General features: G+C 44.2%; 1 protein-coding gene across 1 annotated transcript in view; it reads left to right on the forward strand.

Annotated features, from left to right (window-relative positions):
• Window positions 1-15,746, forward strand: part of ACSL5 (acyl-CoA synthetase long chain family member 5) — a 242,869-nt gene that overhangs the window by 58,447 nt on the left and 168,676 nt on the right. Inside the window, exon 2 of the mRNA XM_086922789.1 lies at window positions 14,384-14,568. Within this exon, the coding sequence (XP_086778915.1) occupies window positions 14,413-14,568 (156 nt within the window). The 5' untranslated portion in view covers window positions 14,384-14,412. The remainder of the gene's footprint in view (window positions 1-14,383; window positions 14,569-15,746) is intronic.

The raw sequence follows: 15,746 nt of genomic DNA on the forward strand, positions 1-15,746 counted from the left end.
ATTCCCTTGCTGTCTAGTGTCACTCAGCACGTGGTAAGACCCTTCGCAGCTCCCCATGTTTCCGCAATTCCAATGCTGTACATTATCACCAGGCGTATGGTGGGTGCACTTAAAGCTATCCCTGTAGTCTTGCGTCCTTCGGTCTCCCTCATTGTGAATGAGACGAGACGCCCTTCCACACTCTGTACTTCTATATTCTTGCTCCTGTCCATTTCCACTATGGAAACGACGTGTAGCTCTTCTATTCTCCTGACTTTTGCCATCACACTCCTGACCGCTTTCACTAGCCCCGCAGTGAGACAATGTTCCATCGCCTCGACTTCCCCACTCAGCTTCCGCTCCTGACCTGTTACTCTGGGTTCCTGTGTTAGCATCCCACTCTCTCAAGTCAGCCCTCAACTCCTTAAAGGACTTCGGCCGTGGTCCTCTCAGATCCATCGGTCCTCTCTGACCCCCCTGATCTATTATGGGATCCACCGTTGAATTTAATGGGGTGCTCCGATCTCTTGGACCTGGCAACTGTCTTCGGGCATTGGTCATATTGTTCCTTCTTTCCATTTCTGCTCTCTCTCTGTCTAGCCGTACCTGTTCCTCCTCTCGTGCTTTCTCTGGGTCATAAATTGATACTATAGGACCTATGGTAACGGGTACTTGAAGAGCATCTGGCAACTGATAGGACTTAGCACGCTCCGTTTCTGGCACCCTTTGTACCACGAACCTTCCGACTACTCTCTGTACTGGACTAGGTTGAGGTGTTTCCTCACTTTTGGTGGGTTCCCAATCCGTTATAGGGAGTGGTCTATACTCCCCTATGCCGACCCTATCTTCCCTTGGGAGCTCGGCGCCTTCCATCTCTCTATTGTACGGAGGTGGTCTATCTATCAACAACCTATTTATTAGGCTATCCTCTGTCTCGCTCTCATCATCCTCTTCAGGTGTTCTTTTATCTCCTGTAACTTCTATCACTGGGTAAAATGTATCTACTTCAATAGTCTGCACTCTCCATTTCTTGGCTTCCTCATCCCATTTGGCGTCTTGCACTGCCATTACCGATCGTCTCACTCTCTCTTGACGCCTGTTCTGGTTCCTGTCGTGCGCCGCCCTAATCCACGCATTAAGGGCTTCAAACTGTGTTGGTCTGGGCAGAGGTCTCATTGAGGACATAACTGCTTTTAACTGGTGCAACACTTCTAGTCTAAACGTTCCGTATTTCGGAAAGGTCAGTTCCTCATTCCCTTCTGTAATCTTACTCCAATTAGAAATCCACAGTATGGTATGCAACCCAACATTCGTAGCCATATAATGAGCTGGTGTACCCTCTGGCGGGGCCTCTTCCCCGTCAAAAGATTCTCTCCTTTCTCTCTTCCTTAATTCCCTGCGTTTGTTTACTTCCTGATGACAATCCACCAATCCCAGCGCGGTTCTTGCTAACCGGCCTATCACAGCACGGTTCGCGTCAACCGGCCTATCACAGCGCGGCTTCACACCAACCGGCCTATCACAGCGCGGCTCTCTCTGATGTCACTCGTCCCCCTCTCGCAGCAGTTCCCCTCCTTTCTCAGCTCGTCTCCCAGTCATGCATGCGTCCCATTCATACTCTGAAAAATGATTACTTCCGACCAAGCGATCACTTTTCTTGACTGTACGTCCACAGTCTAACTGTAATTGTCACCTTAACTGACGAAATGTCTTTCTGCGAACGTCCAGACAGTCGTCTTAACTGATAGGTTACTTACACACGGTAACATCCGACCAGCGTCCGTTACCCATACACTCACTCTTGCGTTCCCCCTATCTCGGTCCTGCGGGCGATCAATGGTACCTCATGACCCCCTTCACAATGGTCGACAATTACTTTGGATGTCCGATACACCCGAACCACTTAAGCTCCTCTCTGAACTTAAGATTTTCACCAGGTTGCGCGCGCTCACAACCCTGTCTCAATCACACTACAGGCATTCAACTCCGCATGACATTACGACACAAATACAACACAAAACACCGCAATCTGACAACGCATGACCCTTATTATACTCACTCTCGACCGACTCTGCTGCTTTTCTCTCGCACCGTCAGCACCTTCTTCGGCAGGTGATTCTTCTGCTGGTCATCTCTCGATCTCTAGGGGCCTTGGGGTAATCTTAACCTAGTCTAGATCACCTTCCTCTAGAAGGCAACCATCCTACGCTGCTACCAACTGGGACGGCGGGATTTTTGATCTCTTATCTGATTACTCTAGATCTAAATCCCCCCTTAGGTCGACTGAACCTTTGTTGCCTGTCATAGAGTAAAAGGCAATCAACTACCAGGTTAATCAATCCAATAATTTGTACGACTCTGAAGAAACACTTACCACAAATAAGTTTTAAAGTTTTATTATAAAGCCAAAGATGACTGGAGATACAAGCATCTCAATATAAGGTTCAAAAGATATACTGGCACCAATACAAACATGAATTCTCTAAATGATTTTAGGCGACAGAAGAATATCACCAAGACTAATTCAAAGTTCAGCAAGTTTGCAAGAATAGACACAAGTTGTAACTTGAGCGTCATTTACAAAAGGGAGGAAAATCCAGGTTAGACTGCCCCTACACTAGACTAAGTGACATCCCTACTTAGCAGAATCTTAACCTAAAAAGGTGTCAGCCGTGGTGACTTCCAAAGAAGTGCACTCACTTTCCCTTAGTCTCTGTTGTAAATCTGTGCATCGCAGTTGTACCCTCTCTGCCTACCCATCCGCTCTCTAAGGTTCCTCAGGCCATCTGCTCTAACTCCACCCCAGGGTGCTGTCCCTAATACAAAATCACAATTACAGTTGAAACGCCCCTCAGAGACGTCCCTCACGTACACCTCTCACGTGGTGTCGGTTCTGGCTTTTTCCATACTGATACTCCTCTGGGCTTCTTGTTAGCGTTGACCTTGCTTCTCAGGCTCTTCTCGGCACGCCGGTACCCCCCAGGAAATTCCTGAAGCCTCCTCCAGGCCTGTGCCTGTCTCCCAGAACAGAGCTCTATTCATCACTCTCTTGATTGGAACCCCCTCAGACCTGCAAACAGACACCAATGAATTGGGCCCCAAATTCCGACCTCCAGCTTATCTTCCAAGTCGTAAAACTTCGAACGTGGCCTGCAATTTATGCTTAACAAGACCCGATTTTAACTAGCACATGCAGATCAAAGAAACGACTTTATCTTTCCGGGCCTACTAAATTACTTGAAAAAGGCCTGCACTCTGTGAACCTTTATTTCTTAGTCTAAAACAATATTCTAACCTATTACACTCTGATTATATGAAACACTTCTATAAAACATAACTTTAACGTATGATCAATAACATTCTGAATAATAGTAATCCATCTTATGTGAAAATGTAAAGGCACGTTTTCGTTCTTCATACATTGCCATGAGGCCTGCACATTTCTACGTTTGGCAGTATTACATTCTCTTCTGCAACGGCCACATAACATGGAATCTAATAGCATTCTAACATTTCTAAACATTACTACATTAGTTTCACACTTGATATATGCATGCTATATTAGTTAAACACTCATAAGTATATTCACTCTATATATTCGACACTCTTATTCTCTAACTAAATTCGTGCATCTTACATATAAATATGGTGCACTTCTACATTTTACTCAAATTGCGCTCTCTTATCCCTTAAAGCTTTATAGAGTTCCGCAGATAGTTCATCCAGGCCTGCGGCCTTTCCTTTTTTTCCTAGACCAATAGCTTTCACTACTTCGTCTCTGGCTATCGGAAGATCCATATTCTGGTCCTTAACCTCAGAAATCTTCTTAATGGGGGTACAGCCCAGCCAATCTTTAACCTCATGTGGCTGAACATTCAGGTCCTTCCGATATACCTCATTGAAGTGCAGCTGAAAGGCCTTAATAATTTCTTCTGGGGTCTCAAGCAAATTCTTCTTAACAGGTGGTAAATTGAATGACATTCGTAGAGCAGCTGACTGATCTAATGTAAGCACCTTTGCAAAGCACTATTACAAACCAATTGAACATACGATAAAATAAAAAAAAGAGGCAGATTGTTCTTGGCCAATGGCTATAGTACATTATGAAGATTCTGTTCTGGAATATTTTTACTTCATGATGTATTGCTTCTAAGTGGCTGATTGGAGTTAACATTAAATGTAATATGCATAATGTTAGCCTCTGTGTCGCATGTCATAGTATTAGGAGAATCGCAATTCGGTTCAGGTCTTTAAAACTTAGGTGTAAGAAGGGGTGCTCCTCAACTAATGGGAATAAAGCTTCACACAGAACAAAAAGCCAGGCCTCTCAAACCTGCTTCTACCTGCAAACCTCCAAGCGACAGGTAGCATCAAATGGAACAGCACCTTGTACAAACTAATGAGACTTTCTTTGATAATTGCAGGTAGGGAACAGTGATGTGTGATCTGTATTATGCGTTCTCATTATGCTGTGTTGCTGAATCTCCAGTCGTGTTTGGGCTTATCCATGTGCGACCCTCTTGCTAATTGATATGTGAGAACACAGTGGCGACACCTCACAGCTTGCTTAATTGACTTAAGAATGCTAATAAGCTTCTGCGCTGCTGCTCAACAAGAACTGTTGAGAACATAAGCAGTGCTGAATAGGGTCTGTTTCTCACCCAGCTGACAATAATCCCCTCCAGGTAGAGGCCTTGGCTGTTTCCCACCATTGGTTGACTAACAGAAAGCAGTGGTAAAGCAGGTGTTATCACAGAGGAGGAAACCAGAAGGACCTTCAACTATAGGTGTTGGAACAATTTTCAGGGTAGGGGTGCAGTTATTAATGTTATATCACTGAAGTCATGGGGAATGTGAAAAATAAAACGTCATACAAAAAACAAGAGTCGCAAATGTGCCACAACCATTTAGCAGAAGAGTGGTAAGGTTGTGGTACGTAGCTGGTGGTGCATTTTTGAAACACTGGTGAGGCAGTGCACTGTCATCTACAGAAAGAACATTTTCCATTGTAATGGCCTCTAAATTTGCACCGGCATGCAGTTTTAATAAAATTATATAGTGCAAAAACAGTAACGTGTGAAAACTGGGTTTAATAAAATATTTATCATTTGCACACCACCAAGTAAAGTGTCTAGATGTGCTTTGAACTTACTGAAATCTTTGTTTCCATCAAACTTCAGATTTACAAAAAAGTGCTTCATTTGTGCTTTCCGAATTGTTCGTATAAATTGAAATATGTTGATAGTTTATTTATTGATATTATAATGTATGTTAGAAAACAACTGCTATCCTATATCCTTTCCGTTCATTTCCTGTAGCCCAGCAGGATTGTCACATAGATCACTTTTACAAAATCCTCTGAGTTTGCAGTCAGAGAAATAAAACTACCTTCCAATTTCTGAATAAGTAACAATTTGCCAGAAGTAATAGCCTGACATTTGACCCTTGTCTTTGAGCATGCAGAAAATGTGACAAGATAAACTCAAAATGTAAAGGCATCTTAATTGCTTATTCACCTTTTGAACTCCAGCATGATTGTTTCTGGGGGTGCTGCTTTGCCCTCATTCACCCTTGAAGGGTAATGACTCTCTTGGCGTGACCAGCTGGGGGTTTGAGTTCCTGCCTGCCAATAGAATCTGGAAACGTCCCACTTTTTTTAGACATTAGTGAGTGACCTGCCATGGTGCTAGAGTGAGTGGAGGTGATGATGTCTGCCCCCCTTGGGTGCCCCTCTTGTATTTATAGATCCCGGCTGGTTAGTGGGGATCTCTCTGCTGTGAAAGGAGATGCAACCACAGTGGCTGCCTTCACAGAAGTACCCGACCTGCAAACCTTTTTGGGCATATTTACTAACATTTTACAGCAACCAAATTTGCTGCACTGCACAACATCCAATAGAGAAAAAAAACAACACCATATCTGCTAAGATATGGCACTGTTTTCCACTACCTCTGAGTTCATACTCTTTTAGCTACCTTGCACTCATGCACATGTTCTTGCACGTAGTGCGAGGGTGTGTGCCTTCTGTCAAGCAGAGGTTTTACACTGGACGGAAACCCTTTCAGCACAAAAACTATGCTTTAATACTTTTTGCATTTTGTATGTGTGCTATATAGTAGAGCAAATATGCAAAGTTGGAAAAATGTGGAGAGTTTTAAAACTTGCTCCACTGTTACGCCTGCTTTGGAGAGGTGTAAGGATTTGGCACAAATTCCTGTCTACCAAATTTAGTAGATAGGGATTTGCATCAAAACCCATGGGAACTGCATGGGAACACCCACATACCACTCATGGCATGCCCGCTTGACACAAAGTAGCGCATAGTGCCACTTTGGTCAACTTTCCAACGCAATGGCTACAAATTCACGTTTAGACATCACAAGCTTTTGCAGTAGTAGGCTTGAAAAGATGCACCATCCTTAGGTTTGAAGACATAATACTAGTAATCAGACACCCAAAAAGTGATGGGACCAATCCTTAGAAATCATCTAACCACTGGTAATCACTTTGGGGTAGTATTCTTATTAGGTCTGGGTAAAATTTACATTATGCCAGCATAAGTTTAAGAATTTTGCATTATTCTTGTTTTGCGAAATTCCCCAATCCGTGCTATTAAGTCACTTTTGGCAATTATGTGACATTCACGGTAAAAAGATTTGCAGCAAATGGTACAATTTGTGGTACACATTTACTGCGAATGCACATGAGTGGCTGTTGTTTGTGGTGCTCTTGTATAAATTCATCCTCACACCAAAAATGTATATGAAGATGCATTTTGTGCTAAATACACCACAAAATGACAGATTTGCATTTCATGTAATTATGTGTAATTTCACTGTAATTTCATGTATTTACATGAAAGCAAATTACACAAATTTTCAAACATGCATAATTCCAACCCAAAATTCTTCACCCACAATGCCACTCCAGACAGAGGTCCACCTAATACAAATTAGTACTGACCCCTGTTCATCATGTGAGCAGTCCATCCTGAACCATAGTCATCTCGCCACTCCACCCTGCAGCCCATCACTTTTTAAGTTGAAAAAGATTCAGATTTACACCCCTCAAATCTTACTTACAGAGCTACACCCCTTCTAAAAGAATGGTTGCATATGTCTAATAATTGTTGTTGTGTATGTCTACGTCTGAGTGTTGCAAGTAGAGGGTAATTACCATCCTGTCATTCTAAAGCAGCAACTGAGAGTAGGCGTTACCTACAGATTACACTACAGTTTACATACAATCGAAGGGAAGAGTATGGGCTAGCAAGCTGTTTGTAGCTGATTGAAATGGGACTATTAGCTGTAGTCTCCTGAGGAGGCATCTTGGCAAAATTGCTCATTCAGGTAATGCACTCGCTGGTGACATTTGGTGCACCTGCAGATCATGAGCTCAACTACTGACCTCACAGACTCAACATTCTTTACACCCATTCTCTTGATGCTCACCACAAGGTGCCAGCAATCTCCCATAAATGCCACCCACTGTGTGCATGTGAGAGTGCATGGGATAGGCGTGCCTGTATAAATGCAGGTTAAGAGGTAAGCACTTGTCTATGCTGGAGCACATATGTGATGTATTGATTCATGATTAATCATATGTATTGTATATTGACACCTTTTTCCCTTTTACCTTTGATAACATTCTCTTTTGAAACTTAAAAAGAGGTAAGCACTTGTGAATGAAGGGCAGTCTGTGTGTCTGTATGAGTGCAGGGCTAGTGGTGTGCCTGCAATTGGGTCTGTGGTGTGCATTTAGGAGGGCAGGATGGGTTGTGTTTCTTTGCAAGTGTAGTATGAGTGGTGTGTCTGTGAGCAGCATGCATGTCTAATTGAAAGGGTGAGCAGTGTGCATTTGTCAGTATAGAGTGAGTCGCGTGAGTCAACAGTCGTGTGTCTGCGTGAACGCAAGATGAGCAGTGTGTCCATCTGAGGGCAAAAGGAGAGGTGTGTCTGTACAAGTGCAAGGGGGCATACTTGTATGAAAAGTGAAAGTTGTGCCCGTGAGTGCAGTGTGAGAGGTGTGTCTGGGTGAGTGCAGTGCGCAGCACGTTAAAGCCAGACTCGCAGAGCCCCTGAGACCAGTTGCGTAACACAAAAGGTGGGGCCCCACTGCAGAATACGAAAAGGGGTTCCTGAGTCTTCCCTATGTCACACAAGTACCTTGGCCTTGAGCTGAATGGGCCCTCTCTGAAGGAATGTGTGGCCCTTGGAGCCTTGCTCCACTCCCCCCCCCCCCTTCCACCTCCCAGGGCCGCAGCAGCTGCAGGCCGGTTGTAATGCCCCTGCATGATGTAACAGACATAGGGTTCATTGGGGAAGTCAGGATTACAACCCACATCTCATACTGTGACAGCTGACAAGGCAGCCACTACAACAGGCTAAAGGATAACTGTGAGAGGAAAATGAAGCAGAGAGTATGAAGTCTCTTCAAATACTGTACTGAAAATACAAGCCTTTAGCTTTTTAAACATGCATAGAGCTACTTCAAACTACAGAGACAACAGTCCCGATTCCTGTAGTACCAAAACCTGACCATGTAAATGCAGGCTAAATTTACATTGAAATCTGATTGTAAGCAAAGCATATGGGTCTTTCAAAAACGAATAAAAAATAGGCGAGTCTGACTTAAATAATCTATTCTTATTTTTTTTCGCAAAACGCAGGGATCCGATCAAAACTACAATAATTTCCTTGGGTGCTGCCGTAATTTTGCCACAGTGCTGCAAAATTCCACGTGTGTGCAGATCAGACGGCTCCCGGCCGTCCGACGCACATGCCCACTGTGGCGTCGGACAGCCGTAGGCCATCGGACGCATGCAAGAGGTTAAAAAGGGTAACCCTAAACTAAGAAGCATTTAGAAAAGGCGAGACCAGAAAGGTGTCAGCTGTTGGGGTCTTCTGAAGAAGGCACTCCAACCATGGGTCGAGCAGCATAAAGCCATTCAAGCGGACGCCTAGATCTGCTCCCCATGAAGTCCTAAAATATATCTCCTGTCCCTCACTATATCTCAGCATAAAATATCAATTGCATTCAAGGTAGATAGTCCTACATGACTCTTGTAAGGGATTTTCCAGAACTCTGGCACAACTGGATACTTGCACTACCTTTCTCACATCGATAAGTTGCAACTTTGTGCGTCCTCTGTCATTCTTCTCCTCCTCTATGAGAACTCGACTCTTTGTTCATTATTGCACTTCTACTTGCCAACTTCGGGGGAGATTTACAAAAAAGTTGGGCAACACAGCGCAGCCTGCTGCGAGGCTGCGCTGCGTTGCGAGGCTGGGAGGGAGCAGTGAAGTGCCATATATTCAAAGATATGACTCCGCCTCCCCTTGCGCCGGCGCTGATTTCAGCAGCCGTGCTCCATGCACACACCTTAACACTGTAGTGCTAGAGTGAGTGCATGACTCCAGCAAAGATTTTGTACAGGAAGGTTACCCTTCCTGTACAAAATACTATTCTAGACACGAGGGAAAGCTTTTCCCACTTTGTATGCGTGCTGCACAGTGCAGCAGCATGCAAAGTTGGAAAAGGAAGGAGAAATGAAAGCATTTCTCCTTCCTTGCGCCTAGTTGAAAAGGGCGCAGTTTTCTCATGCTAAACCCAATCTACTGTTTTTAGTAAACTGGGTTTAGCGTGAGAAACCTTGGGTGGTTGCATGGGAACGCCCATGCACCATCCTTGGTACGCCCCCATGGCGCAAAGTAACGCAAATAATGCGCTGTTTCGCATTACTTTTATGTTATTTTCAGCGCTAAACAAGTTTAGCACTGGAAAGTAAATTACAAAAAAAACAATTTGCGTCGTTTTGCATCACTTTTGTGACACAAACACTGCGCAAAAGCCCAGTAAATCTCCCCCTAGTCTTCTCATACCTTGCTATCTAATGAAAACAAAACTCTTGCTAACTAATGAGGCTTTGTCCATACCTGCAGTGAAAACAAAAATACAAGTAAATGCATTCTACATTGAAGGTTAAACATGAATTACATGTTAGACTTTAAACTTGAGCTTGAACTGAACTGTTTTTTTTATTACTACTCTAGTCAACTTTAACAGTGCACAGGGTTACAGAATATGTGCACATTTATACACAAATAATAAATTCAACTTATCTATACATGGATACATTTTAAAGAATAACCTAGATGTCATTCTAAATGCACCTTCAAGTGGAATATTTTAAATATGCAAAGCTTCATTTCCTTAGTAACATTAACCATACAGAATATATTTCAGAGCTTACTACTCATGATTATGACACAATCCTACATTATCTCTATATACTATTCAGACCGGCCATCCTATTTTGTTTCCAGCTGCTACCAATACATGTAGCCGAAAATGTAGTCAGTGAAAAAAGGCTACTGAGAGAGTAATGGCAGCCGTCCCGGATGTGAAGGTTCGATAATGTGGCAGTAGTTCTCCCAATCTAGAAGAGGTGCCCAGTTTCAGCCTTTCTTTTACATTACTTTGAACAAAGCGGGAGAGCAGGAGACTACTGGAGTGCCCAGACACTTTATTATTTATTTTGCTGTTATATACAGCGCAAACTTGATCCAAAGGCAGTGCAGCGCTTTGCATGAGCATCTGCTAAATAAGTTCGCGGGAGGTTAGGTGATTTGCCCAGAATCACAGGCTGTTGGGACAAGGCTGGCACTCCAACCCGGTTCACCATTAGGCATGGGCAGAACTCGTAGAATTTCACTCTGTGGAATTCCACAGAGTTAAATAAAAATTCCATGAAATTTTGCAGGGTCTGTAAATGGCAAAAAAATGCTCATCAAACTGTCACTTTGCACCAGTGGCACGTTTTGTGCTTAGAAATCCGTGCGAACAGCAGCATGCGGTGCAATCGTGCATGTCAATTTTGTTTTACATGCTCCTGCCTAGCTTTTTCTCCCTGCTGCTTTTGTTTCCCAACTTTCCAACCCACCCAATCTGATCATCCACTTCCCATTTACTAGAGTATTTTAATAACTGCATGAACATAAGATTTGGGTCTATATATGGAAAGGATGAGGTGGACTGGGTGTTTTTAGATCGAGTGTACTATGCAGCACAATCTGGCTGGATGCAAAAGACCTACTGTGGGCTCTGCAAGAACTTACAGCCCACCTGTAGCTCACCATTGGCTGGCTTTATTATTTCTGTCATTTACTTTTTATTATTTAATGTCTTCATTTGTCCCATCCTGTCCATCTTCTATTTGTCCTCTGTGTGATTGGCTGTCTTCTAGCCTTCCACCGCTCACTTTTAGTGAACTCCCTTTTTTTTAGATGCTTTATGAGAATGCATTTTTTTATCCCTCTCCCTTGTGTGCTTCTCCCCCTGCCAAATACTCACCCGCTCCGCTACAGCACTCCCTGTTGCTGTCTGCCTCACGTTGCAAGCTCTCTTCATGCTTCTTCATCTGCCAAGCTCCCTAGCCCACCATGATATCTGCCTTTTTTTAATGCAACTAACAAATATTGACAAAACCAATAGTTCTGGCTTGTTGCAGGTGTAACGTTACTTGTGGTGTGATATATCTGGATACAATGACAAGAGGCAAAATAACAGTCAGGGGGTACACTATACTAAGCACCGATTTGTAGCTTAGGTGTTTTAAGCCACACCCTTAATTAGATCACACACCCACTTTGGAGAGACCCCCCAGTTTTTTCATCCCACTTTAAGCCCTGGAAAACTCACCATGTCAGAGTCACCTCATGGCCTGACACTGTGCATCATGCATGACTCAGATTAGCTATGTGCAAGGGCATTGTGAACCCTTTCCTGCCCCACGCCTTGCTTTAGGAACTAGAGCAGGGGTGACGTTCTTGATGGGCCTCTTCTGTCTGCAACTCTGCAGACAAAGGCTCAGCTCATAATTAATATGAAACGGTGGGTGAATGAGTAAGTGAAGCCAAGGATGGATGGCTGGATAGATTAGTGAATGAATGGATGATGAAAGAAAGTATGGATCTATGTGAGTGGAAGGATGGATGAGAGAAAAGGTAAAAAGATGGATGTATGGGTGGAAGGGTAGATGGAAGGGCAGAAGGGTGGATGGATGAGTGATAGGATGGATGGATGAGTGAAAGGGTGGATGATGGGCGAGTGAAAGGGTGGATGGATGGATTGATAAGTGAAAGGGTGAATGTAAATGTAAATGTACTGGATTTGTAAAGTGCACTGCTGCCCGTAAGCATCCTGGCACTGAAGACCGCTGGGGAACCCGTCCTGGCTTTCCCTGTGAGATGGTTCCTTCTGGGTATCTCCAAGGTGAAGCCAGGCATCCCCTGCGTCTGTGGGGGCCGTTGTAGAGATGAGGCAAGCTTAATGCCCAGAGTTGCCGAGTGTGATCCCTCGTTAGAGTAGGCACCGAGGCGAGAATTATCGAGTCCGTTGACCCTGGTCCACGACCCTGCCGCGTCGGGAATTGAACCCTGGTCTCGGGCCGTTCTCTGCTTCCGGGTCTGCCGCCTCTAACCAGTGAGCCACACCACTCCACATGGATCGACAGATGAGTGAAAGGGTGGATGTAAGGATGGATGAGTGAGTGAAAGGGAGGGTAGATGGACAAAAGGATGGATATATGAGTGAAGGAGTGAAAGGGTGGATGAATGACTGATAGGGTCAATGGATGGATTCATGAGTGGATAAGTAGCTGGATGGGTGGAAGGAAGGAAGGATGGCTAAATGAAAGGGTCGATGGTGAGAAAGGGAGGGTGGATGGATGACTGAATGGGTGGAGGGATGAGTGACTGGGTGGATGGATGAGTAAGTGAAAGGATGGCTTGATGGGTGAAAGGTTAAAAGGCTGGATGGATGAATGAATGGATGGATGGACGGATGGGTGGAAGAGCGGATGGATGAGTGTACCAATGGATAGAGTGAAAGGGTGGATGGATGGATGAGTGAAAGGGTGGATGGAGAGATTGATGTGTGAAATGATGGATGGAAGAATGCATGATGGATAGGTTTGCAAATGGTTGAATATGTTTGGATATGGATGTGCTTAATTATATACTATTGCGCGACCTCCTTTGATGTGTCTGTAAAACTTACCTTTTGTCCCGAAGTTTTGTCCTGAAATTTGACCTCCTGTCCTGAATTTTTGTCCTGAATTTTGGCCCTTTGTCCTGAATTTTTACACTCACCGTCCTGAATTTGCACCCATGCCAGTTGGTCACCCTACACTCACTGCAACTGCCTGCAAGGGAATCTCTGCCCAATCTTGAAAGTGCAGACGGGTGCTGACGGCATATTGAACTATGGAGCCGCTGATTAAATCAGCCATGCCACATTTTACTTGAATGTGCTGCCCCCATATCAGTGCAAAATCACCCTGTTTTTGCCGCTGCGCACCTTTTGAAAGGTGCACCTGCACCGTGTCTCAAACAGGGAAAGTTTGTCCTTTGTGTAATACAACCTCAGGAGGAATTCCTAAGTGATTGGTTGAAAATTGACATTTCTTCTGTGGAAAGTTCCTCTTGGTGCTGAAAGCCGTACATGGTCCTGGTGCAAATACAGCTAGTGCCTCCCTGGAAGAATTCCAGTGACCAGTGTATCTGCATCTGGACCTCTTGGCCTGAAAGAGGAATTGTGGGAACTCAGAAACGTCGTCCGGAGCATGAGAACCATATGACTGACTCCTTGCAGAAATCAGTTTAATCTTTCGGGTCAGATTGTTTGGGTCTTGTGAGAGCTCAGTCACAGGTCATATCAAAACTGCAGCCTTTCTCTCTTCTCATGTCTCTGTGTATCACAGGCTCTCAACTAGAAATTGCACTAAAACCCTTCAAACCCAAACAACATGTTTGAGTTCAGCAATGTATGTCTTAGTTATAGCGTGAAATGGACAAGGAAAGGTCTGCAGAGAGACACTTATTTACATACCGCCAGGGGTGGAATTTGAGGTTAGAGGAGGGTAGCAATTGTTGAAAGTGTGTGAATGCTTACACACTGCAAACCCCTTTGAATATCTAGCAATTCAACCAAATAAAATGCCTTTAGCATTTGCCAGTGTTAATAAATAGTTTGGTGAGCCTGTTCTCAATTAGTTATAGGGGAATGCTTGGAGGTCTGTAAGAGTTTATGTTATTAGTATGACTGAATAATCAGTAAAAGGTGGAAGAATCAAGAGCTGTGGTGTCTTCATGTGTCTTGCAAATCCTCTAGTTTGCCATAAGCATGCACCTATTGAGGTTCCACCTGTGGGGCTGTCTTGTCGCCTTCCTCAGAGACTAGTTTTGGACTTTAATTCTGGGCAATTATGTAGCATCTTGTGATCGGGTAGGAGTGAGAAGTAAGTCAGGCATCCATTGTGTTAGCATAACTTATGTGTCTACTGTAGACTCTCATGTGTATTTCTCTTCACTAGAAATATTAATTGGGTTCTCTTTTTGCTCAGATCTAACAGCTTGCTGCTCTCTACGAACAATGATTGGGATTCTGGAGTTTTTATTCTCTCCGCTGCCAACGCCTGGTCTGATTGGTATCTTCACAATTGGAATTACCACTTTCCTATGGGTGATCACCAGACCTAAGCCTGTCAGATCTCCTATCGACTTGAACAAACAGACCATTGGAACTCAGGTACACTTAAGCTGCATGTGCTGTATGTGCAAAGGATTCAGATACCACAAAGAGGCCTCTCAGGCTGTAAACAGGGGGCACCTTTTGCATAACAAAGCAAGCTTTCTCTCAATAGAGAAATTAGCCACATATTGAGAAGATTCACAGCATTTTAAAAGACCGCACTATGGAGATACCATGGCTACCTGAGATAATTGTACAAGGAAATACTTACTCTGCACTCAATAAGACAAGACAGCAAACAGCAAGAACAAATTATTTAGGAGCTTGTTAGAATTGGACTTTCCAGTTGGGTAGAGTATGCACCTATGCCAGGCAGAACTCACCATTCTAGTCAGGATAAGGGAGTTACTCACCCAAGATAACGCCTGCTTACCCCCTTTGTAGCTTAGCAGAGCAGTCAGGCTTATCCCAGAGGCAATTTGTAATCTGTTTGCGCAGCACATGCACACACACCAGTGCCAGTCTAGGCACACCACAAAAAGAGACTCCACTCCAGGTCATATAACAATACACTGTATTATACATAAGACACATAGACCACAATTACATAAATCACTTTGCCACTAGGCAATTGTCATAATGATGCATAGATCATAAATTACTTTGCCATAAGGCAATTGTCATAAACATATGTAGTGCACTGAAGGAAATACTCAGAACTTGCACAGGTCATCAATAACTTTGTAGTATAGGCAAACCACATTAAATCACTGTGTCTTTGTCACTGTAGCAAAAACACATTAGATCACCATGACTTTACCTAAACACATATCCTTAGTAATCATTGTGAACATTCCAACTGCGACTCTACATCAGTCCCCTTCCCAGTAAGTGAAAGCCCTTCTGCCCACACTCAGGTGGCACAGCAGTGGGCAGTTTCCAAGAAAGGATTAAATTGCTGCTGCTCTTATTGCGGGCCGCTGGACCAGTTTGGGAAGAGTGCAGTTGTACTTTTGAGCAATGGGGCTTAGCGGGAACTCCGTTGAGGCTTCTTCCACGCTCGGTTGACCGCCTTGGTTCCAAAGGGAGCCCGCGTCTGCCTGGTGCTGAAGCAGCAGGACACTCCCTTAGTCCTTCCTCTATCCTGCTGGGACTTCCATCTCACCCACTAGGCTCTGTCAGTGCTGGGCAGGGCTGAGGTGAAGGTTGCTTCTCCTTCCGGATGCTGTGGGCGG

This window comes from Lissotriton vulgaris, chromosome 5, assembly GCF_964263255.1.
Source record: "Lissotriton vulgaris chromosome 5, aLisVul1.2, whole genome shotgun sequence".
Taxonomy (NCBI): domain Eukaryota; kingdom Metazoa; phylum Chordata; class Amphibia; order Caudata; family Salamandridae; genus Lissotriton; species Lissotriton vulgaris.